The 24,282-nt window shown below is 38.1% G+C and overlaps 1 protein-coding gene across 1 annotated transcript in view; it reads right to left on the bottom strand.

Annotated features, from left to right (window-relative positions):
• FRMD3 (FERM domain containing 3) overlaps nucleotides 1–24,282 on the bottom strand; it is a 138,468-nt gene that overhangs the window by 18,129 nt on the left and 96,057 nt on the right. Inside the window, exons 5-12 of the mRNA XM_040580567.1 lie at nucleotides 22,363–22,460; nucleotides 21,018–21,141; nucleotides 11,267–11,354; nucleotides 9,371–9,459; nucleotides 7,048–7,111; nucleotides 5,949–6,037; nucleotides 2,551–2,625; nucleotides 1,907–1,975 (exon numbers count right to left, since the gene is read on the bottom strand). Coding sequence (XP_040436501.1) covers nucleotides 1,907–1,975; nucleotides 2,551–2,625; nucleotides 5,949–6,037; nucleotides 7,048–7,111; nucleotides 9,371–9,459; nucleotides 11,267–11,354; nucleotides 21,018–21,141; nucleotides 22,363–22,460 — 696 coding nt within the window. The remainder of the gene's footprint in view (nucleotides 1–1,906; nucleotides 1,976–2,550; nucleotides 2,626–5,948; nucleotides 6,038–7,047; nucleotides 7,112–9,370; nucleotides 9,460–11,266; nucleotides 11,355–21,017; nucleotides 21,142–22,362; nucleotides 22,461–24,282) is intronic.

Raw genomic sequence — 24,282 nt, 5'->3', positions numbered from 1 at the left:
AGGAGTTGTGCTTGAAAGCCCATAGAATATTCCTACTCAACACTTACTTACAAAGATGCCTCCTTAAGGCATGTCCTGGAAGCAAAATATTACATCATTCAGTGTGCATTTGTCCGGAGAACTCACCACCACATTAATGCTGCATGACTACAGACTCCAACAGGTTTTCAGCCTGTGGTCCTTTAAGAGTAATATCCAAACAAAAAGATACGGAACAGTAACCCCCTTACAACTGTATATTTCTTTCTCAATGCAGCCATGGTACCATCGAATTGACTTTGACAGAGGGGGCAAGGGATAGAAAACTTCTTTTTATATGTTTATGTTTATATTTATATACATATATATTTGTCATAAATCTTATCATTTCCTCTAAATGTTTTGCATCTTAAAAACTATCATTTCCCATCCCCAAATTTTCTTTCACAGAGTAACTTGATTCTAAGGCCCGCTTTGTTGGTGATGAAAATTTTCTATGCTTTTTGCCTAATGGTGCTACTAAAGACAAGCTATCTACCTCTGTCTCCCGTTTCAAAACCTGCACTATAAAAGCACTTTAAATCATTAGACTTTCTTAGTCTTTCTAAGAAACTGAACCTGGAGCTGCCATAATACTGTATATACAAGCATTTTAAGAAGTTAATCACAAAAAATATACATTATTATTTATGGGTATTAAATCTGTATGACTCATTTGCCCTCTGATCCGTTTCTTTATGAACACTGAGTTTTAAACAGTATGTTTAAAATACTTTAAATATTGAAAGCAAAGAAAAGTAAAATACAAGATATAAAATAATTTTACATTAAAATGTTTTCTTATCCTACGGAAAAAAGAGACCCTATGGAAAGTAGGCAATAAGCTGTTTCCTTATGTAACTATTTGCATTTAAAATGCATTTCTGTGCCCAAGTATTCTACTCTGCCTCAGTGATTGAGCTCTATTCTGCCTTGTGTGTTCTCAATTAACACATTTTAGACCATTGCTTACCCCATTTTTAAATGTAATCTGCAAAAGCATGTTCAAAAGCATCCCTGCACGGCCTTACTATTATTTACATATATTACAACATAATAATAAATATTTGCTGCAAATATATTCCTATCCTTTAGTAAAGACAACCCAAGTTTTTCTCAAATATAGATGGAATAACCATATTAAATTAAAAATAAGCCAAACACACACACCACCCCTGAAAAAAAAAAATCACTGTAAAAATAGGGATATGGCTGTAGAATGCTCAGAAAGTTAAGCAGCCTTTTTAAAAAGTTGTTAAATAGCTTTTTCCTGCTGGCTTCTTTCTTCTTGTCTGAAGGACTTTAATTAGGTTCCTACCAGTTTTCATTGTTACTACAATGAGTGATAAAGTCAAGAAAGTATTTTGCTTGCAAAGTCCAGCTGCTTATTTCTAACAAGCCAGATTTTTCTCTGAAAAGAAGATTGTCTGATCTTTTTTTCCTTTACTAAATGAACGTCTTGCTTTTTAATCTGACTGCATTATAGAAAAGCTATAAAGTATACTTTTAATCATACCAATATACATACACAAAACAGAATTTTTCGAAACCAGGCAAGAACTAGCAATGAAATGAGAATGTACTTTTCTGTCAGGATCATGTAATAAGAGTCTATGTCATAACACAGAAAATTATATAAGGTACTTATCTGACTGATCGATTAAAACCAGCTTCAAACCAGCACAGATTAAGTTCCCTTGTGTAGACTACATGCTATTGTCAAAATTTCATAACACTGGCAACATGTACTTCCCAAGGCTTGCATGCCTCATTGTAGAAGCTCAGCATGACAGCCATTACAGTTCAAGTGAAAGGAATGAGAGTTTATTTGTAGAGAACGATAATCATCCTTACTCCTTGAACTTTAATATCGAATATCAAGACATACCTGTGAACTTCAGGAGGTTCCCTCTGGATTTTAGAGCTTGCCTCCACAACCTCTTTGGCTACTTTTCCACTGCATTAGAACATGAAATAAATATTCAGGCAAATGCTAAGATTAGCTCATTACATGCCAAGCACTACATATACATGAACAATTCAGGTACATTCAAAAGAGGAATAGGAAAAGGTAAAAAAAAAAATAAAAAAAATCCTATGCAGTGGACATATAATGTCCCAAATTAAAAATTCTGCTGACAACCTGTCTGCAAAGCTGTTGAAGAAAAAGCAACTTTGCAGTACAATGCTAGGAGTGGGACTGGACTATCCCATTAATGCATCCGTGGTCCAGAGATGCCCAGTTACAGGGAGCATACAATCTGCACTGGCCACACATCCTTGTTTGTACAGCACAAGAAGTGAAGTGTTGTTCTGATGAAACTGCTCTTTGACAGAGGTCTGCGTGAAGCCTCCACATCATTTTATAAGTGATGCTAAAGAGAGAACAGAAAGTCTTTCAAATCCTGACCTGGATTAGGGGTGAACAGGTCCTCAAGAAGGAAAAGCTCTCAATTTACCATGCATAATTACCCATGTTTTCTCTTACTTTCTGAAATGGTTTACCATGAAAAAGAAACTGCAAACACCCACCTATATCGAAATCTACTGCCTTTAAAAAATATCTTGCTGCTGGACATGGTCTTGATCTGACTGGATTTTGCATACCTGAAGAAAAATAACAGAGGCTGTCACATTTTCAGAACAGAAGGAACCTGATAAGCAAAACCAAACAAGGTAAACTACAAGCTTTTCTATTTTTATACCACAAAGTAATATTCAATAATTGGCCTTTCCAACTTTTTTAAGGCCTTACAAATTAGAATAAAAAGCACACACAAAAAAAAAAATCAGATAGCACAGAATGTCTGAACACCAAACAAGTGATTGCCTGGATAAGAAAGCAAGAAAACTAGATGCAGACACTTGCTGCATCTCTGGGGACTTTCATTCACAGGACACAGGAAAGACCATGGTACACCAAGAGCCCCTGGGACAAGTCTGCCCTAACACCACCTTGTTTGTGGGAAGACACGGCTATTTCCACTTTCCAACTAGTAAACCAAAGAAATAAAAAAGAAGTGGTAACACTTGTCTCCCAAAGTAGTTGCATTTCTGATGTCTCTATAGTGTCAACTTCTCAGTAGCCTATACCATATCCTACTGCTTCTCTCTAATCACAAAGTACACAGGAACCTTTTATCACAGTATTTTACCACAAAAATCATGGAAGAGTACCTCAGACATGCCATCTCCTTCATGTTCTCTGCCTTCAAAATGGCATACTGATTTTGTATCAAGTCTCTCGTTCCCAGACCCTAGTAGACAATCTTCTATGATTTATATCTATTCAAAAATAATCACAACAGTCAACCCTGAGCCTGGATCAAAACACAACTAAAGCTCTGTTTTTCAAGACATACCAAGTGATCATGACCTTATCTTAAATTCCAAGTCTCAAGCTCCTCTGAGCAGAAGAGAGGACTAAATTTAATTAAGGCAAAGCACCATTATCATTAATTACTTACACAACCTGGCTTCGTCTGTCCTAACCTTACTAGAATTCCTTGTTGGTATCATACAGGACATAGACAGGATTTATCTAATGCTGTAAGACGCTAACAGTCTACACCGTACAGCTCAGTTTCTCTGAAACGTATGAAAAGCTGTGTTGTTTCAAAACTACTACTCTTAAGCATTTATTCACAAATTACTTTGGCTTCAGTTTTGTGTTTGGGTTATTGTTGTTATTTTTCTGTATCACACATATTAACCATTACTATTTTCTAATCTACCTGCCAGGTTGCTCTCCACTGAGTATCACTACCAAGCTTCACTTTCGTAAAGTAGCCCTCTTTTAAAACCCACCAAAACTGAAACAGGCAAGCATAATTTTAAGGAATCATGCTAAAGAAATAACCCCACAGTAGTGCCCTGAAGGCATTCAGAAAATAGAAAAAAAACATGAGAGAAGCAGCCCTGCACACACCAAGGTCAGAGAAGAAAGAGCAGGAGGAGGTGCTCCAGGTGCCAGAGCAGAGATTCTCCTGCAGCCTGTGGAAAACACCACAGGGAAGCAGGTTGTCCCCCCTGCAGCCCATGGAAGACCATGCCAGAGCAGATACCCACACCGCAACCCACGGGGGTCCCTGCACTACAGCAGGTGGTCATGCTTTGAGGGAAGCTGCAGCCTGTGGACAGCCCATGCAGGAGCTGGCTCCTGGAGGAGTTGTGGCCCATAGAGAGGAACCCGTGCCACAGGAGGTTTATCCTGAAGGACTGCAGCCCACGGGAAGGACCCATGCTGGAGCAGTTTGTGAGGGACATTGGAGCGGAAAAGTGTGAGGAGGAAGGAGCAGCAGAGTGAAACTGCTATGAACTGACTGCAAACCCCATTCCCCATCTCCCTTGCACTGCTTGGGGCAAGGAGGACATGGAGGAGCTGCGAAATGAAAGAGTGAAGTTGAGCCTGGGAAGAAACAGGGGAAGGGTGGTTTTAGTTTTGTGTTTATTGACACTTCAAAAAAGAGTAAGAGGTGAGAAACAAATCAAATTCACTTCCTCAAGTCAAGTCTGTTTTGCCCATGACAGTAATTGGTATGCAATCCTTCTGTCTTTATCCAAACCCAAGAGCTTTTTTGTTTTATATTCTCACCTTGACCTGCTGAAGAGAGGGAATGAGAGAGTAGATGCATTGGCATCTGGCACCTACTCAAGGCCAAACCCACCACAACCATGCATTTGTGACCAACCCCCCACAGTTAATGCTACAACCACCTAACAGTAAGAGCAGAGAGATTATATTCCTGTGAGTGTCCCTCAGACATCTTTACTTTGAACACCAGTTTCTCTCTTTTGGGTGGGAATTGTTTCCCATTCCCCATATTTCTTTCTAGTATCATAAAATAAAACCTCTCTAATACCATGCACTATTTTCCTGCTTACGTGTGTTTACATACACTTCCAATGGAAAACACTTCCAGATAATCTTTTCATTACTTCAGTCTCAAACACAGTAGACGTTAACATAAAGAATTAACAGCCACACTGTGCCAGCTCATATTTCCTGTTTCTTCACTGAATGTATCAATTGAATAGATTATATTGATATATTAGTATATCAGTGCTGAAACAATAGAAGAAATTCTCTCCAAAATAAAGCAGGTCATTAACACCCATGTTAGAAGACACATTTTTCCTACTCAGTAATTATTTACCCTTATGGCAGCCCCCTGGTGTTTCTATGCTGCAACACAAAACCAGTATTTTTTTATAAAATATGCAAGATGCTGTAAGGAGAGACTGAGTAGCAAGAATAAAAGCTGTGGGCCTAAAGGCAGGCATCAATAAAAAAATCTAACAAAGTCAATGAAGGGCAAAAAGAACACATGAGAGCTTTTTAATAAATTATTTTCAGGTTGTCTTTTAGGGAATAAAGAGGAAGATACTCCTTTTTTCTTGTCAATTTACAGGCCTTTTTTTATGAGATGGCTGGCATCTTTCAAAATGTATCTAAGAACATTTTCTTTTGGTTTTTAAATCACTGCACAGAATATTTTTTTTCAACCAACTCTGACTAAATCTTGGATTTCAAGTGGAAGAACATCATCTACCAGCAGAAAAGCCCAGAGAATCAAGCACAACAGTTTCCTTCATTCTCAAGGTATTCAACCGCAGGGCTAAGATTAACAATGATGTTCCCAGACACAAGTGCAGTACTGTGTCCATCCAACATCACAACACAGAGCGACAAAAGAAGCGTGCTGGAAAAAGTGTAATTATTCACTGCCAAAACTCTCCTGCCTCCTTTAGATTTTAAACAGTTTATAATATTGGCTCGAAATGAAATAATATTCTCCATTAACATGCATATTTTCTGTCTGCATTTTGAATTCCATTAGTGAAATGGAGCATTTCATATTGAGTGATCTTTAACTCACATGCACATTTTTTTTACATTTAGTATAGATAATGACTTCAGGTTTACATACTTGTAAAAAGCCTGGTTCTCCACCCCACATTTCCAAAGATGCTTGCAGGCTGCTGGTGTAGAGGTATGGAATGACAACACAGTCTTTTTCTAAGTGCAAGGAAAAGAAGGCAAATAAAAGTAATTAAAATGTTGAATTCTCGAAGATTGAATCAGCTGTACCTGACGGCATCACCATGAACCAGATACAATGAAGAGTAAGTCTTCCTGTGGAGCCTCAATCTGTGGTTCACCTACAGAAGTTCAACCCATATGTAGCTGATATTTAAATTGCCCAGACACTTGTTTCAGAAATAAAAGGAAATGCTTCAAGTGGGCAGAGAAAGGTATATGTACAAATGGCTTGTAGAATAAATCTGTACCAACTCTATCCAAGCCAAAATCAAAGGAGGAGTCTCTGTGTTCAATACTACACATTCCACAGTCACTGCCCTACTTACCATCCATTTCTTCCCTATGTCTTACCATCAAATCTTCCTTGCTACCACACAAACAGCCCCTAATACCTCCGGCATTATGTCCTTCCTCCATTTTCTGTTCCTCACCTAGATTGTATCCAAGGCCATAAGCCTGGGCTTTATCATTCTGCCCTAGGGGAAGAACTGATTATAATGTGCTGTAGGCAAAGATCTCTACAATTTCAATGGCAAGAGCCCAGCGATAAGACTCCTAACTACTTCAACAGACTCCAGCCTATTCAGCAGACCAGGACTTGAGGACATGATTTTAATTAGCCCAAAATACCTCACATGGATCCAGGTATCAATGCTTACCTGAATTTTCAATCTTATACAGATGTCACTCATGCTTTAGAGTGTGTGAGTACAGCTTTAGTGCTTTAAAATCCATCAAAATGTGACTACACAGACCATCAAAACCCTGAGCAATCAACATAGCACTGCATGAATGTTCAGTGAGAATGTCTCAACTCTGCAAACCAGGCATTCTTCTGACAACAGCAATATTCACATTCACTCATTCTATGTTTTAGTTACAATATGAGGTACAACTGATTGTTTAGAAATTTATTTAGTTAAAAAATAATGTTTTAGTTGATTCTAAATCAAATACAGAAGTTCTGTAAAAATATTAAACCTGACCTCTTTCTGAGCTCCAAACACATAGAAAGTCTTCCCTTCAAATTTCAGTTTATAGACATCACACCTAGAAAGAGAAAAATTATTTGAATATAGGAAAAACAGATAGATCCATAGGTAAGAAAAGCAACTTGCATGCATGTTTCTCTGATTTCCAAAGTCAAGCAGGCTGTCAAATGACAAAGAGCCTCAACAGAAGTCTTACAACCTTTAGCATGAAAGTATTTAATATTCTAATTTTCTTTAGAGTAGAGAACATAATCCCACAGTATTTCTTTTACATCTGTATGCACCTTCAAAGAACTGACTTTGGCTGCTGGAAAATGAAGAGGAAATTAAAAGTAGGCAGAAGCTTATGTTTACATTCTATTTATTACACAGTTTGTAATTCCTCTTGTATCTTACAATCTTGGAACATCTAACGTCATTAAGTTATGTAATTAAGTTATGTAATTAATTGAGGGAAAGAAAATACTCATCTCTACCATTCTTTATGGACTCATATCACACATCTTAGTAACTGACTACTTACAGACAGAACACAACAGGAAGAAAAAGAAAATGTTTGACAGCACTTACTACTGGGCATTGTGAGTTGCAAACCTATGACAAAATTTAATTTAACTAAAGTTGAAAGCACAATCTACATATGGAATAGCGGCACACCATACAAAAGCAATACAATGCCTCTGTTTAAATTGTAATGGAAATACAGTCATCACCACAGCTAAAATGGAGACACTGTAGTTTTTTTATAAACTGCTCTAAAGATTTTGGACATAGTTGTTTGAAATGGGAATGATTCTGGAGGCAAGGACAATGTTATCCCTGAGACTTTATAATGAAAGTTTTGCTTTAACATTAAACAACAACAAAACCAACAAATCATTCCAGCTAAGAAAGCTTTTTCATCTAAAATAAAATCCAAAACATTAATTTGTGTGTAGTGCAAATTTCAGCTAATATCAGTTAAATTAGCACTCATTCCTAGGTCTCAGAAATGAAAGGAGCTGTACATGGTATTCAGATTAATCTCACTAGATTGACCTTCCAACAGCCAGCATAACACTGAGACAGCTTAATGGTTTTTCCTCTACCACTATTTCATTTTGTGTCTGGTTTACGTGCTGATGGACTAAATGAATACACCGAGATCTTCGAAAAGACACGTTACCCTTAAGTAAGATGAAAATCTAAGCACTGTGAAACTCATTACCCACAACATGGTGGATACATGCTTGGCAACTGTTATTCTCTCCTGCATGCACTGCAGACTGATTTGTCCTTAAGCCAAAATCTCAAACTACCTTAGCACTGTGACTAGGGCTACCTGAAATTAACCCTAGGGAAACTACAGCACAAATCCAGGATCACAAATAGATGGTATTTGACTGGTATGTCCTCAAAGCTCCACAGGGAACTGAATCACACTGACAGAACTACACTGACTTTAGAATTCTGAGGATTTCAAGTTAGCCAGGTATTGGGGAGGTTTCTGTGAATATGTAGTGGAGTTCAGCTCTACACAAAAAAAAACCAAACCAACCTCGCCATTTCTTTCTTCACTTTCTGCCCATCTTCTTCCCACAAGACAGGCTGGGAGCACTGAGGCAGAGCGGCCACAGCTAGGTAACTACTGTTGGCAGCCGTTTACCAGCAGGGCTAAAATGAGATTTATGAATGTCTGAGCATTACTGGGCTCGCTCTGCACAACACTGCTGAGGGCATGGCCAGATGCTGTCACACCACCTGCAGGAGACGGGTTTTACCTCTCCCTCAAACGTGGCTGAGGCTGCCCAGTCAAGTGTTTTACGAGCAGAAAAGAAAAGCAAAGCCAGACAAACCAAAGCCAAAATGTCCAGTCCTTAAAAAAAAAAGAGACTAAAAAAATAAAAATTCAGCAGTATTCTCACTTCCTCTTCTGCTTACCAAATAAGTTATTTTACAATTTTCCAACTGAGGTTAATTGAGGAAATAGCAACATTTCCTAGAGTGAAATAAAGATGCAGGTGGACTCTTCCAGACACCTGTGCCAATAAGCCTCATTGGTGATTTACAGCATAGTTGAAAAATCAAATTAATTTTAGCATTTGTGCATTATGTCAACTAACGCACCCTGTAGAACAACTTTCACTGGAGGAAGTATGAGACCAAATCCTACTTCTCATCTAAGATCTTTTAAAACAGAAACATGATGGGGCAAGAGAAGGTATATTCATGTGGTTCATCTTAAATACAAGAAATGCAGGTGAAGACAGTAGGAAGAAGGAAAGACACAGGAGGAAAGACTCCTGCATATTAATCTACTCTTACTTCACATGCTTACCATTTTAACAAATGAATTCTTTTATTCCCCTGGAAAACTACAAATCCTGCAGCTGTGAATCCTAAAAATGTAGTCATCCCCGTTGAGTCCTTGAAAGAGAAAAAAGAAATAGAATTTTCCCCTCATCCAGTGATGTATTTCTTATGGTTAGAATAAATTGTTACTCCACTATAGACTACCCCTAATTTTTTTCCTTTTGAAATAAATTTTTCATTCAAATTGTACGCTTCAAAAAACAAAGACTACTGTTGGCCATACAGGTCTCATTTATTTCTAGGCATTTAAATGAGTAACAGCATCTTATGTTTTGTTTCCATCTACCTGTAGCTGATGACAACAGGGAATCCTTAGGTATACTTACTAATGTTGAAAACACAACTTCTGTGTATGTCTCATTCTTAACCAGCAGACTAACTACAAATCAGGCATTCACATCTACTTCAACACTAATATTTTTTAAGATTTCACAATAACGTTGTTCCTCTGTGAGATGTCGTGGTGGAAGTACTGCTGACAGACAGAATTACTACAGTAAGCAAGTACTCTTGACTACAAACCAGAACATACCATGATACTTGTCTTTCAAACAGAAAAGACTATTTTTAATTTGTAATTCCACAATAAAAGTTCCAGCTCATAGTTTTTCGCCAAGGATTCAGGTGAGTTTTCCATTAATTAGGTTTCCTGTCCATCCCAAGTTCCAGACCCTCACCTTGCTAAAGTCAGTCAACTTTATTGTGACTTATGTTCCACCAGTCAAATAAAGGGGAATAGAAACAGTGATGCTTCTGTAGTAGCAGCCACAGCACTGTAAGGGAGCACATCATAAGAAGCCAAGGAAGCACTTTGCTTTGCAGTTCACTTCCAGAAGACTGAAAAATTTTGCTTACGCATGGGCTGTGAACCCCTGACTGCATTCACACTACAAGCCCTGCTGCACAGGTAAAGAGGAAATTCTGAGCCAGTTTTGACCCTGTTCTAAGTGCCAACATAAGTCTCTGGGATGACACCTGAAAATCTGCACTATATTTTTGAACTAAAGTTTACTAAGTCACTGACTTCACTGAGCTCTGAACCAGACCCTGTATTTCACAGAGAAGCATCATTCCCAGCAAAATCCAGTGCAGCTTTATTAGAGCTGACTGTTTTAAGGGCATTCACCACCAGAACAGCTAACCAGACAGCCGTGCTGTTCCGCCAAATGGCATGGTATACAAGCCAGAGCAAAAGCAGCAGTTAAAACAAGAGTTAAAGCAAGTAACACTAAAAATAAACCCTGTAGTTTATGCAGATAAAACCCAAGTAATTATAAATGCAGGTGTAAGGGATAATCAGAACTAGTAACTAAAATCACCTTCTTAGAGAAACCACAAAACAGTGAAATGGGAGAATATGCAAATGCATACCCAGTTCTCCCCTTCGTACATTTGGTTTGCTGTGCTTCCTAAGATTTCCATATATTCATAGTGTTTGAAAAAATAATCAGCCAAGGACTAACACTTTGCTGCATCTTCTGGACAGAATAATGCTGAATCCTGAAAATCTTGTCAAACACAAAATATTTCACACCTGGAGTATTTAGAGAAACCTTTGCATTAAATGCAAAGAAATTATGAAGTATAATCAAAGCTTTTGTCATGACACTCTACTACATTCTCCTATGATGTTCTGCTTCCTCTGGGGAGACCTTTCCTTTGACTGATGCAGAAATGTCAACCAGTCAATGTTCTTCCAAGGCTTAAACATAATAACATAGTTCCAGGGCAAGTTCTTTTATAAATTACTCCCTATTTGTGCCTGGATAAAAAACAGAGTTAAATCAATTCAATTAATAGCTTTTTACTAAGTGTCAGTAAAAATAATGCTTTATTAAATGCTAGTAAAAAGAACCGCTACCTTGCAAGGATGAGGATCAACACCATAAGTTTCCAAAGAATATGCTTTCAGGAGCAAGTTAAATTCAGCAACAGCTGGGCTCTGACCTCTGAAAATACAAAGAAACAGCAGTTCGACAGCAAAAAGAAAACAGGAGAAAAAGACTTTTTGACTGAAGAGTTTAAACGCATAAAAAAGGAGGAAAGAAAGGTTCTTACTGAAATACAAACTATTTCAACTATGTTCTGTTTATGAGATAAAGTTAGAAAACTTTTCACATGTTTTCTCCTGCTGAATTGTACAGTGCCTGATGTTTTCAGGTAAATCCTGATGGTTTTGTCCCGCTCCTGAGAGAACATATGTTGTGCAGTTAACCAGAGTTATCTGATATCCTGCAAGTATTTGGTGTCTTTTGATATACACACACATCAGCCTGAATATGAAGTAAACCTCAGCATCTTTTTTCCACAGACTCTTGATCTCCAGCTCATATAAAAGGATCGTGCAGATTAACTGACATTCCTTCCAGTGCAGGGCATAAACACAGCAATCATATTACACTGGTCTGCTCAGATGTACTCCTAATTATAGCAGTGCCTGTTACCATCATGATGGTTCAGAATCTGTCAGCATTTCCATTATATGCCCCTATTTTTAGGGTGTCTATAATGAACCATGAATATACACTCAAGCCTGAAACATGGCATGCAAGACTTGAGTTCTAGAGTAAGTTTTATTATTTGAATTTTGCTCTTCTAACTCTTGCCATTACAACAAGCTCTAACACAGATTTGCAATGCCTGCTTATCAGTGAACTGTTCCAAGTATTACTTTATTTACATATTTGAATGACTAGAGTGCATGACCCTATTAGACAATATGCATTTGTGACAACAGGCTGTGCTTAGGACCTTTAGAAAGTCATACCTCATAAATCCTTCTCATGCAAATTATCCCCAAAATATGCCATATCAAACTTCAAGGAACACATCAATAGTCATACTTTATCTTACCCATGCATTTTTGAGGTCCAGTGTCACACCATGACCAATGGCACTCATGAACTGGCATTTAAAAATTGTTCTGTGCACTGCTGTAGAATAATTTCCCTTTAAGTCTGTTACCCCTCAGTAGCTGGAAACCAACAAGCTTTGACATGTAAGATCCAGTGTTTGGCCCAAAGTTCAGTTAAACAATTAAGACAATGTCTAGCATGCTTGTGGATGTCAAATCCTATTTTGAACCTACCAACCTGATGTCCTGTGGCAATGTGTCAATAACATCTTCTCTTAGAAAGTTTTAATTCATGCTCATTTGTACTTCACTGCTTACCGTCTCCCAGTCAATCCCATGATACTCCTTCAGCCTCTTCCCTATGTCTTTTGGTCCTCTTTGATACTACACTTTATTTCAGATCACATTTTTGTTCATGTTTAGCTTTTAAACATTAAAAAACACATAAGATAGAGAACAAGTGCCCTTCTTTCTCCTTGCATTCTTGGTCTCTTTCTCACCAGTTTCGAATGGAGAAGTTCTTATATCAAATGGAACACTAAATATTACAAAAGTGCATTTACACAGCTAAATATTTAAGGGGAAAAAAGCATGAAAGCATCAAACAAAACAGTATTTATTTTGCCCAACCAACTTTCTGGCAGCTTTACTAAACTGGTTTTCTCCCTTTTCAATACTAATAAATCACAAGCTTTAAGTGTAATCATAACTGAAAGACCATAAAAGAACCTTAAAAAAACAGTAAGTTTGTTTCATGTACCAACCACCTGCCCAGGACAGAAGAAATCAACTAAATTGACCTAAATTACTTAGAACACTTATGTTACATAGTGAAAAGCCAAACAAGTAAGACAGTTTGATTTCATATTGGAAATTGGACCTTACAGAAAAATAAGATCATAAAATGCATCTTTTTTTCCCACCTCCCTTTACTGATCCAAAGGAAAGCAGTCGGTCTTCTGGTTTGAAAGGACCAAAAAGTGACAAACAATTTGGAACAATGTAATTTAGGGGGTTTGACATTTCCAAAAGTAAAAAAAATTAAATTGCAATTATAATTAAAGAGGCACATTAAAAAAGAATTAATATGCTCTCCCCCCTTATATCCTCTAAACCCATGCTATCTTTGCATACATCAAGTGGAACAAGCTGTGGTACTTGGAAAAAAAGCAGAAGACATGGACAAGTTTGAACTTATCATATTACAGGCTAATCAAATGGCTACTGAGCAAAGCCTTAAAAAAACAACACAAAGCAGAAGAGTGAAGGGCAATATAAAATTTAAAAATCCTCATTCATCCCTTATCAAAAGATTAATATTCAAGCCTTGATAACATGCTTTTTATCTGTAACTTAGTAATGGAATTTCCCTTAGTAAATAAAAATGTAACTACAGCAAATCCAATCAGCAAAGCCAGTATTTTTTTATCCATCACTGATTTAACATTAGCTATGCCTCTGTCTTTGTTAAAAAGCCTTTAAGATTTACACATGATCTTACATGACTTCCCAAATTTTTCAGTAAGTATCCAGCATGCAGTGGAAGATGTATTCCCTTTCCATATGTTGCAGCCACTATAGCACCCAGCTGCAGCATGCCAAAAGTTTTGAACAGGACCAGTAAAAAACCATTACAAGGAAAAGTTTCTGTATACTATACAGATAATAAAATGTGGAATACTTGTGAAATTAAAGCTCCATAGTCATTAGCTATGGATTAATGATTCAACCTAGGAATCAATCATTGCAAAAGTTTCTAATAAAATTTTAATGAAACCAAGTCTTTAATAGAAGACTGAGAGGTCTGCAACACAGTCTGTTTTTTCCTTTAGGCTCATAAGAAGTACACGCTAGCGGATGTACAAGCTCTGCTTATTCCCCACAGGGCCCCCAACTCTGAAGCACTTCAAAGGCCAGGAAGCTCAACAGGGAATACTTCCAGGGTGTGCCACAGCAATGATCTCCTTTTGTTGGCTGCTCACACGAATTCACTCTAAAATTTTCTCCCCTTCATACTTTTCCTTTGAGGTGTGTATCTGTTCCATACAGAAGCAGTGAAGCTTAGTGAAAGTCAAGGATGAGATTGCAAAAGATTGAGGACTGATTTCTTTTAACAAACAGAGAAGACTATACAACAATAACAGCAAAGAAAGTATTTTCAATGTTATTTTTGGTCTCTTGATTTCTGAATGACCTTAGTAAAGTCACTCCATCTATCTTTTCTAACTCTCTTACTGAGTGATAATGGGCTGTGAGATACCATTAGCATACTAATAATATTAATAAAAGGGAAAATTAATGTCCACCTTTGTGCCTCATCTCTATGTTAAACAAAGTTACTTGCTGCAGAATACAATAGCAATACTGTATTTGAGTGTGCCCCATGTATGATTAATTTCTGGATATTTATGGTCTGTAGGGCATTTCAATTTAATTAATTCAAAGAGAAAGTATGTACATAATGATCTGGCCTCTAGAAACATTGCATATTCACCTCCACACAAACCAGTGCCAGCCATAAAGCTTTAAACAACACAGGCTCAGCCTCCATCAAAGAGATGCCACCAAAGGCACCCTTTGCTCTGCCTTGCTACTGTGGACATGCTTCACTGCAGTCTCAGGAGAGACCACAGTGACTATTCAGGAAGTACCTCCATCTATGAAACATTCTCCTTGTTATATCCCAGATCTTGTACAGGGTTACCTGCGTTTCCTTTTAACCTAAAAAAAAAAAAAATATCCAGAATTCTTCAGAAAGAATCAACATGTTTAGCTACACTATATACTGATCACGGAACTGCTTACCACATAGCTGAGGTTTTGCTGTTGTTTCTTTAAATCTTTTCAGAGGTGGCTGAGACACCAACTGCTATACAATTATAGTGCTAAAGGTCTTGCATAGTTTACTTTTCATTTGAGCTCAGGACATGAGGCAGCGGAGTTGGTTTTAAGTACATCCTGTCCACTACTGTTCTTGATCACAATGAAGGTGCTAAGGAGGTCTATGTAGTATTGAAATATAAATCTCCTAGAATTCCCCATTTCAGTTGTACTGGAGACAATAGCATGATGGTGTGATAATTTCAACATTAAGACACCGTTAAGTGGAATTGCATTGTAGGATGTGGGTCAGTTTGTCAGAACAGTGAGGCCAGGCTTTGTACGTTGCCCAGGCAGCAGCACTGCTCCTCTGCGAATTGCCAGGGCCACCAACATTAAAGGAGTTAAAAGCCTTTAAATGGGTTTGCATATGAAAACAGACCCTTATCACCCGGCAGGTAGCTGAATTGCTGAAATGTTTCTGGAACATAGAAAACTGCAGAAGACAAATATAAATTTTAACTTGTACTGCATAATTGTTTCTTCCCTCAGATAGAATCCTAGGATGAGAAAAACCTGCATATTGTAATGATATGTCCCACTTATATAACTCCTTCTACCAGAACGTTTTAAATTACTTGTGTGCCTTAAGAGATGAGGCTGAGATGGTATCTCTGAAGTCTGTGTTTAGGTATTTGTATTTCACCTTTACTTCATTAATTGATCAGTGACACAGACAGCTCTAAGTCTATTCAACAGACAGAATATATTTACAAAACAGATGCCGTTTTAATTTACCTGTTATTAATTTATAGTCTATTCCCATGATACAGAGACCTCTACTGAGCTATGTGTTTTCAATACCACAGTAGATTCATCTTTCTGGTCCAGATAGACCTAGCTTGTAAAGCCTCCTCCCAAATAAAGAAGAGGTGAGGAGGGAAATCCCTATATTGTGGAAATTCACACTGCCATTTGAATTCAGCAGTACGCTAAATATGCAGAGTGTGAACCCAAACCTCACCATGAGACAGGCAACAACTAGCTTGGTAAAGAAAACAACCACATTTGGGGTTCATGATTACGACCGCTCTTCCCAGGGTGGGGAAATGGGGAAGGTACATGCACACACACACACACACACAGAATAAATCTTCCCTAAAGCTAAAAAATTATCAGTTACAACAAAAGCCGCTACCTTCTCCAATTCAAGCAGATTATCCTTTCTACTGAATATTTCTTGGAATTCCCATTAAAAGAAATATCACATATATTGATCTTTTCAATTTTTCATTTTATCAGATAAACTTTCAGGAAAAGAGGAGGGAAAACACCTGTTTTGTCTGTGAAGTTCCTCTCTCTACGTTACTGCTACAACTGCATCTTCCATTAAAATATGCTCAGGTAAAGCTGTTCCTCACCTTAAAGCTTCTGGAAATACTCTCTGTGCCACGCAAATGCCAATCCCAACAAAAATTATCTCGCTCTTACAATTTTCTAGTAAGTGCATCCATAGTTACAAGTATAGTTCCTTAATTTTAATTGGTTTTAAGCACACTTCTGTAAGAAAAGAAATAGTTCAAAAGAACAAAGCTTTGAGGAAAGCAACACATACATCATTTTTCAGGGAAAGGACAAGGTGACTGGGAGAACCTGTTATTTCAAACTTCCAATAAATATAAATTCCAGCCATCTTTCTAATACAGTCAAATTACAACTGACAAGAATGTACGGAGTGAAAGAATACACCAGGAAAATACAGCAGATTAAAAACAAATTGTTCATTTATTACAGCTAACACAACGTCATTTTAATACCAGTCTTCTAAATTAGAGAGAATTAGATAATTTTGAAGTCGCAGTGACATGTGCCAACATACAGCCTGATGGATAAACCTAAATGCCAACACTGGGAAACCGTAAAGGAACCAGCAGGGCCTATCAAGGCTGAAATGAAGTGGACATTCAATGCCACCCAGGGCTGTAATGTAGGTGGGACCCAGAGCAGCAGCCACCATTATCTGCCTATGAACTCCCTGTACACATCACCATCCTCCTCTGCTCTCCAAAGTCTTTGGTATGCTTTGTATAGCTGAAAACTACAAAGACTTTGGCTCCTTAGGCCTAGAAGTCAGCTATCCTTGCTGTAGGCCAAGTCCTGCTCTTTTCCAAACTCCCCCTTCCCCTCCATGTAAACCTCAACAGATCCTCGGTCCCCAGCAAAGCAGCCTCTGTCTCCCGTAACATGACTTGCAAGTTTTAAAGCATGCCATACGTCCTTCTGATCAGATTCCTTTCATGTGTACAAGGACATTAGATATCAATGTGATTAGGGTAGTACAAGAAGCTAAATATAAAGTGTAGATGAGTGTGCTGCCAGCATTAAATGCATAAAAGCAGATAACATGTAATTTTAATTGCAGGAAGATTCTAAATGAAATACAAGACCCACCTTATTCTGGACTTGCTAAACGGGAATTTAGTTTTAGCACTTTTTCATGTATTCAACAGAATGCAAGAAGTCCCTTTAATCTTGGCTAAATGATATTAACACCCACAAAGAGAAGCATTTTCCAGCAGTCCTTGCCAAATCTTCTAGGACAGCCTCCCAGAATGTACTCTAATGGTAACATATTGTTATACTTGCCAGTCGCTCCCCTGACAGCTCTATGCCTGCACGAGAGCTGAAGAGCCCGATCAGCAGAGACTGGGAAATCCTGTACTCCTCCTGGCACCTGAGTCTGAGCACCCATGGTAACTGATAGTGTGGTGAAGGGAATACAGTAAAACAAAGCAGCAGAGGAAAGTTAAAAGTGCTTAAACCCCCACCAAGCAGTTGCAGTATGGACGATGCAGCAAAGGATAAAAATATGATATGCCTTTCCAATCAAATTTAAACACCACCTTTCACTTTGCTTGGATCAAAAACAAGCATTAATTTGCTACTCTGGTTTTCAAGAAAACACTACCCTTTAGCTTAAAAGTTTACATTGCTTTTGAGATAGTTAATAGCAGAACATGGCAGTGATTTCATGCCCTTAGAGGAAACTTTTTCTTCTCCCAAAAGATGTTCTCCCATATATGACTTCTACAAAAGCTGGAATATTTGATACAGACAATGGAGATGACAGCCAATTCAGTAGCACTTAACCGCCCTGAGCCTGCATCCACAGCTGCCATCCCAAGCAATACTAAATAACTTCCATACGAGGTCAGCATGGGAAACAGGCATTTGAACAGGTCATATAACTCTATAATTTACTGGGCAAAGTTAATGTTTGCATAGTGCTTTCAGATAAATTCATGACTGTTTACATAATACTTTCATATAAAATACATAGCACAATATTTCATATTAGAAATAAGTAAAAACAGATCATTAGTTTTCAAGCGGGACACAAAAAAAATCTCTTTATTTTCAACCACTGAGTCCTTTAAAAAAAAAAAAAAAAAACAACAAAAAAAGACAAAAAAGCCCCATGAATCCTACAAATATAAATTCCCTTGATAGGGATTTAGGTGGATCTTCTCTTTGGAAATCTATGTATTTTCAGGTATCTGGAATCAGGAAGCTCTAGCTGACAGGTATCTTTCAAAAGCCAGGGAATTTTTTCAGAGTAGCAAATGTTCTGTTAAAGGGCATACAATTTGATATAAATTCATATGAAGGATTATTTCCAGCTAGATACAGAAATCCAATCATCTAGCACTAGACCTCTCTATATATAGATACTTCTATGACAGATATCTTTTATTAATTTGTACTCCTAGAATAGCGATCCATGGAATTAAATATCCAGAAAAGGGCAACATTTCTATGTGACTAGTGAATGTCTGATGTAAAAAATGCAATGGAACAATCAATTTTGGCAAGACAGAGCTGCAGTGGAAAATTTCCAGATAGTAGCTACAGACAGCTCTGAAACCAGACAGATAGGTAAGGCACACCAGATGCTGACGTAAGTGAAAGAAAACAGAAAAGAAAGAAAATAGCCCCTGAGGGCTGCAAAGAGCATAAGCCACTGGGCCTAACATCCATAACATACGAATCAGTAAAATCTAGAATAGAAAGGGATTATGGAACATACACATGTAAGTGTGCAGTTATGCCTCAAACACCTCCTGGAGTTCTTTGCAGGAATCAGCAGATCCACAGGCAAAAGAAGCTGGGTTGATACACCTGATTTCCAAAAGGCAATAATGAGCATCCCCCATCAAGACTACAGAAGAAATTCAGAGGACATCCTCACATGCCGAGCAGCCCTTGAAGGGAGGAGTCCATGACTAGGAGAATCCCAGAGGGACCTGAGCGAAGGCTTGTAACATTTACTGTTGCAGGATCAGAAGCATCACATTTCTTAGGACACAAAGGGGGGTTAAGAATGAGCTAAAAAATGTGTCTGGTTATTCATAAAAGAGGAACTAGCAGATTAAAGTCACAATGGATGGGCAGAATTAACGCACAAAGTTAAGAAACAACACAGACAAATACATCTCTCCCAGGGCTATGAAACACAAAGAACACCAGCTTTGCTAACCACCCTTCCTTCTCTTCTCCTAACTTTAAATAAAGGACTAGCCTGTTCCTTGAAAGACTGAATTGATCAAAATATTTTCAATTGTGCCTTGGCTTAACTGATGAAAGATCTTGGGTTTTAAAAGTTGAATTTATCTTTTGGAAATCTGCAGTCACTGTATAGAACAATACTGAAAGTAAGAGAAATTCTGCTTTCTTTTTTAAAAGGCTATGGGTTTCTGTGGGTCTATGTACAATGCAGCTTGGACTGCTCTAAAAATAATAGACACCGCTATGCCATTTAAAACATTGTTTTGCTGCATGAAATATAAGCAAAGCATATAGGTTTCAGGAAGGAAAAAAGAGAAGACATTAATACTGGCAAGCTTACTGTCATGAATGCTGCATTTTGGTTGAACAAAATATTTGATAGGCTTCTGGAAAAAAATGATTTAAGCTTTAACACCTCTAAAACGGAATTTTTCATTCCTCGCCTGCAATTTGGTGTCTCCCAATCTAACTTTTGTATAAATAGTATTCATACACTTAAGCAAACCATTTACATATATTGCAACATGAAAACAAAACACAGGGTTTTAAGCAAGGGCAAAGGGCCTTGTAATCTCCGAATAAAAGTTACTTGTCTACTTTATGTAATTAATCGTTTCCTTTCATTTGATTTTCTGCACATCCTACGCCTCTCCAAGTTTTCCGAGGACTATCTGAGGACATACAAAGTGACTAGGGCATCACGCAAGTCACCGTCACGACTGACTGCTGTGTGTGTCATTCGCTGACAATCCAGAAGAGGGTACAGTTGCACAACACACTGCTACTTCTCTGCTGAAAGGCTATGCTTAGGGACACATTCAACTTTGAAACCAAAAGACTGATTAATCTATCTTTTTTGATTCCCCTTTGTCACACTGTTAAAAGTTTAGGACACAAAAAGAGCATGCAGAGTTCTGAATCTCACCTCCTTAGTCTTTCAAAGAAGTTATTTAAATACATTTCTGTGCAATTCACCACTATGTTAACAACCTACAGATAAAATAACTTAATTACAGTTTCAGTCAGGTCAATAGCTATCAAGAATTTTATAATTGCACTACAAAGAGAAATTTCACAGTCAAAGACATGTGATGGCTAAATGAAAGTTACTCTTCTACTCGTCAAACAAAACCGCACTCATGATGCTAGTAGGAACAGCTCACCAGGCCTGCATATTGATTAACGAAGGCTAACAGGAAAAGAAAACCCACTACGCTGAAACCGCATTTTCAAATAGGGCATATTAGACAGTATATCAGTAGAATATCTATTATAATCCAAGGAACAAACCCTCCTAAATTAACATACACTATCTGGAAACAGATAAAAGTATTTCTTCACTGTCTCTTTACCAAAGAGCATTCTAAATTACCTGAATTCATTTTTATGCATTTCAGCTATTTTCTTCTCGAGTTTTTGTGACTGCTTGGGAAAAATCTTAAAGTCGCTGATGTAATTCTCTGGGTGTTCATCAGGATCATAATCACCAAGCTCAGCTAAACAGATCCAAAATACAAAACAAAACAGAAAAATGCAATTGCAACATTATTTAACAAGGAAAAAAAGTCAGTTAATACAGTGTAATTCAAGACACTTCCATGATTGGAAAAAATACAGCATCTCTCAAGAAATGCTATGCTGAAGAATTGACAGTTAACTGAAAGGACAAAATTTGTAACTGCCACTGCATCAATGAGTGTCAAGTGAAGTTCATGGTTGATTAAATGTAGCAGTAATTAGCAGTCCTAAACTATTTTCTGTGGCAGAAACGTGCTCTGTAAGAGAGGCATAGGTAATGTTCCCCCTTTGAATATGTGTCATTCTGGTACCAGGCAGAACTAAAACAACGCACTCCAGATTCTACTGCTTTTTACACCAATTTATCCTCACCAATATGGACTGGTTTATTTCTGTTCTGGCAGAGAAGCACAGGCTGTAATATTATTTAAGGTGGCCCACAGTATTTGATTCCTCTTCTAAAGGATGCATCACTTAGTTACCCAAACATGGCATTTGGTGTCTTAATTTTCGAAATAAGCCTCCTTTAATAAGGTCTAGACTCAATCATGGTTTGGATACACTACCTTATAATGCAGTAAGTCCTTGATTCATTTTAAGGCAGAATGAAGGGGATTTCTACATATACAACATCTCTCTACTCAGCTATCTAGCTAACTGGTTCTCTGTGTGCCACCCAAGACATACCTGAATTTGGCGCTAAGGAAATGACAGGGAGGGAGAGAGGGAGAATAAAAAATAGGAAGGGGGGGAAAAAGGCCTTTCTCCTTGAATTAAGTCTACTGTTTTTGCCATAGATTCCATTATCACACAGTTCTTCTTTACCTAAGAAAGGGCACTGAACGACACTTTTCCCTGCTTAGTTCAAATGGAATAGGCTACATTTACCTTCATGATTCAGAACAGAACTTTGCTTTGTTTAGAACAGATATCAAACATTGATGCCATACTTTTTCACTTAAATACTAAGACAACCCATTTTTTATTTTTTTTTTTTTAAGTTACAGTTTGGTTTTAGTTGGCTAAAGGGCTGAATCACATAGAACATTTTTACAGTGATGTCAATGCAGGGAAACTACAACTACAAAAAAAAAAAAGTACATCCTGCTAGCTATATTCCCACAACAGTTTTGAGTTTCTCTTTATGATGAACACACCTATGAGTTAAGTATTTAAAAAAGCCTGCTGCTTGTACTTACCTTGAACAATACAGGCACCCAGGTAGGCAGCATCCGAAAAAGAACACAGCAGACGGCCATGGAAAATGTCTCTTTTTATTTGTAGATATAAGAGGTATCTGAAATACAATTAAAAAAAAATAGGAAATTATGTGGCGTCTTTTTGTAACAGATTTAACTTATTAGTGTGAAACCAGCTGTGTAACTATTCTGGATCGCTCTCTTGCTACCTTAAATGGCAGGAAAAAGAGGCAAAGCATGACTACAAAAACAATTAAATGTAAGACAAGAGATTCTTCTCAGTAACAGTAAAATAATGACAGCAGAAGCAACAACAACACACTAAGCGCTAGCACGGAGAGTACTTTGTTTAAAATGTACAGCTGTTGCAATGCTTATTGGTAAGGTGAAATAAAAGACAGAAATGTAAGTTTGTTTGAACTCTCATTGAATACAGGTTTACGCAAGGAAATCCTTCTGTTGCTATAGACAAAATAGCACGTTACCACAGTGGAGAGGATTACCTTCCTTTTCTTTTTTCAGTCTGTGAAGAATCCTAGATTAATTTTTGAGACAGAAGCAACTGCCTGAGGCCCAGGGGGGTGGCAGGCATAGGGGATCTGCCTGGAGGGAACCTCTCCCATTCCTCTGAGCTGTTCTGCCTCCAGAAGAACTGGGGAGAAGAAACAAAAGGCTCCTTCTCCCTGCCCTCCGCCTCCTACCACCGAACAGCATTATTTCCGATAGCAGGAGGAGAGGCGAAGCGGCCAGGCCATTGCTTTTTCTCTCGCTTCCTCCCCTGGAAAGCAAGCCTCCCAGAGACGGAGCGACTCACAGCCCAGCGACACGTTTGCAGCTCCTTTCCCAGCCACCAGGCTGGCTACAGCTGCACCATTCAGCAGCTTAATCCCTCCAGGAAAATAAACCATTTAGGCATTGCTTTAGCCACATAAAGTCAACGATCTCGAGCACATTATCAAACTCAGTGGCTTCTGCAGACCTTCAGGACATTCCCTGATGCTGCCAGTCCTCTCCAGCCTTGAGCTACAGTGTAGCCAATAAAAATGTGCTTTATGAATAACACTGATGTCAGATGCATTTTGCCCAAGCTACCTGCTTCTGTGTGGACCGTGAGCTCCTGGGCCAAGTAGCTTAACCAAAGCTTACAGTGAGTTCTAGTTTGAGCAAGACTGGAAGTATTATCTGAAGGGCAAGAGAACCTTACCTCCCTTCCTTGGATTGTTTAATAAATGCTACATAAATGCAATTATCATTGAGAGAAGCAATTTGTTCTCATTGTGAATGCATCCCTTCACTCAACAGTATTACAAGTTTCTACCAGCACCTTGCACTTCAAGGTCTTTTTTTGTTACTATTTTTCAATCCCTATTTTTTCCTGTAATCAGTGTCCACTAACAGCTCACTAATTCCGTTCCATAATTTTGTACTGCTACAGTACAGGTATGCATATCAGGGTGTACTGAAGGCCTCAGTGAAATCCATTAAAAATTCTTAACCTGAAATGACAGGCTACTGGAAAAGGCTCAGTATCTTGATGCAAATACCATACATAACCTGGGCAAATGAGCAGTCTCCATCCTAGAACTTTTTAGTAAGTCTCTCCAGGGTGAAAAGCAGGTTGTTGTTCTCAAGAGTGACCATTAGCTTCAGGCCAAACAGGAGTTCACCTTTTCAGAAGTACCAAAAAAGAGCCACCTATGAAAGGGCATTTCACAGTGCAGCCTGTTAGCTGAGCTGTAAGGTCAACAGATCTCTAGCAACACTGCACATAGGTGAGTTCTGAGTTTGAAAATTACTATAATGATATACAAAAGTACATAAGCTCCTGGGAAAGCATATTAACCCACTGATCCTGTCCTACATTTGCAGATGTGGGACTGAGATGAGAAGTAAGAATCTGAAGTCTCAGCATCATGCCAT

Source organism: Falco naumanni, chromosome Z (assembly GCF_017639655.2).
Source record: "Falco naumanni isolate bFalNau1 chromosome Z, bFalNau1.pat, whole genome shotgun sequence".
In the NCBI taxonomy this organism is placed as follows: domain Eukaryota; kingdom Metazoa; phylum Chordata; class Aves; order Falconiformes; family Falconidae; genus Falco; species Falco naumanni.
This window is presented reverse-complemented; position numbering and strand designations above follow the sequence as displayed.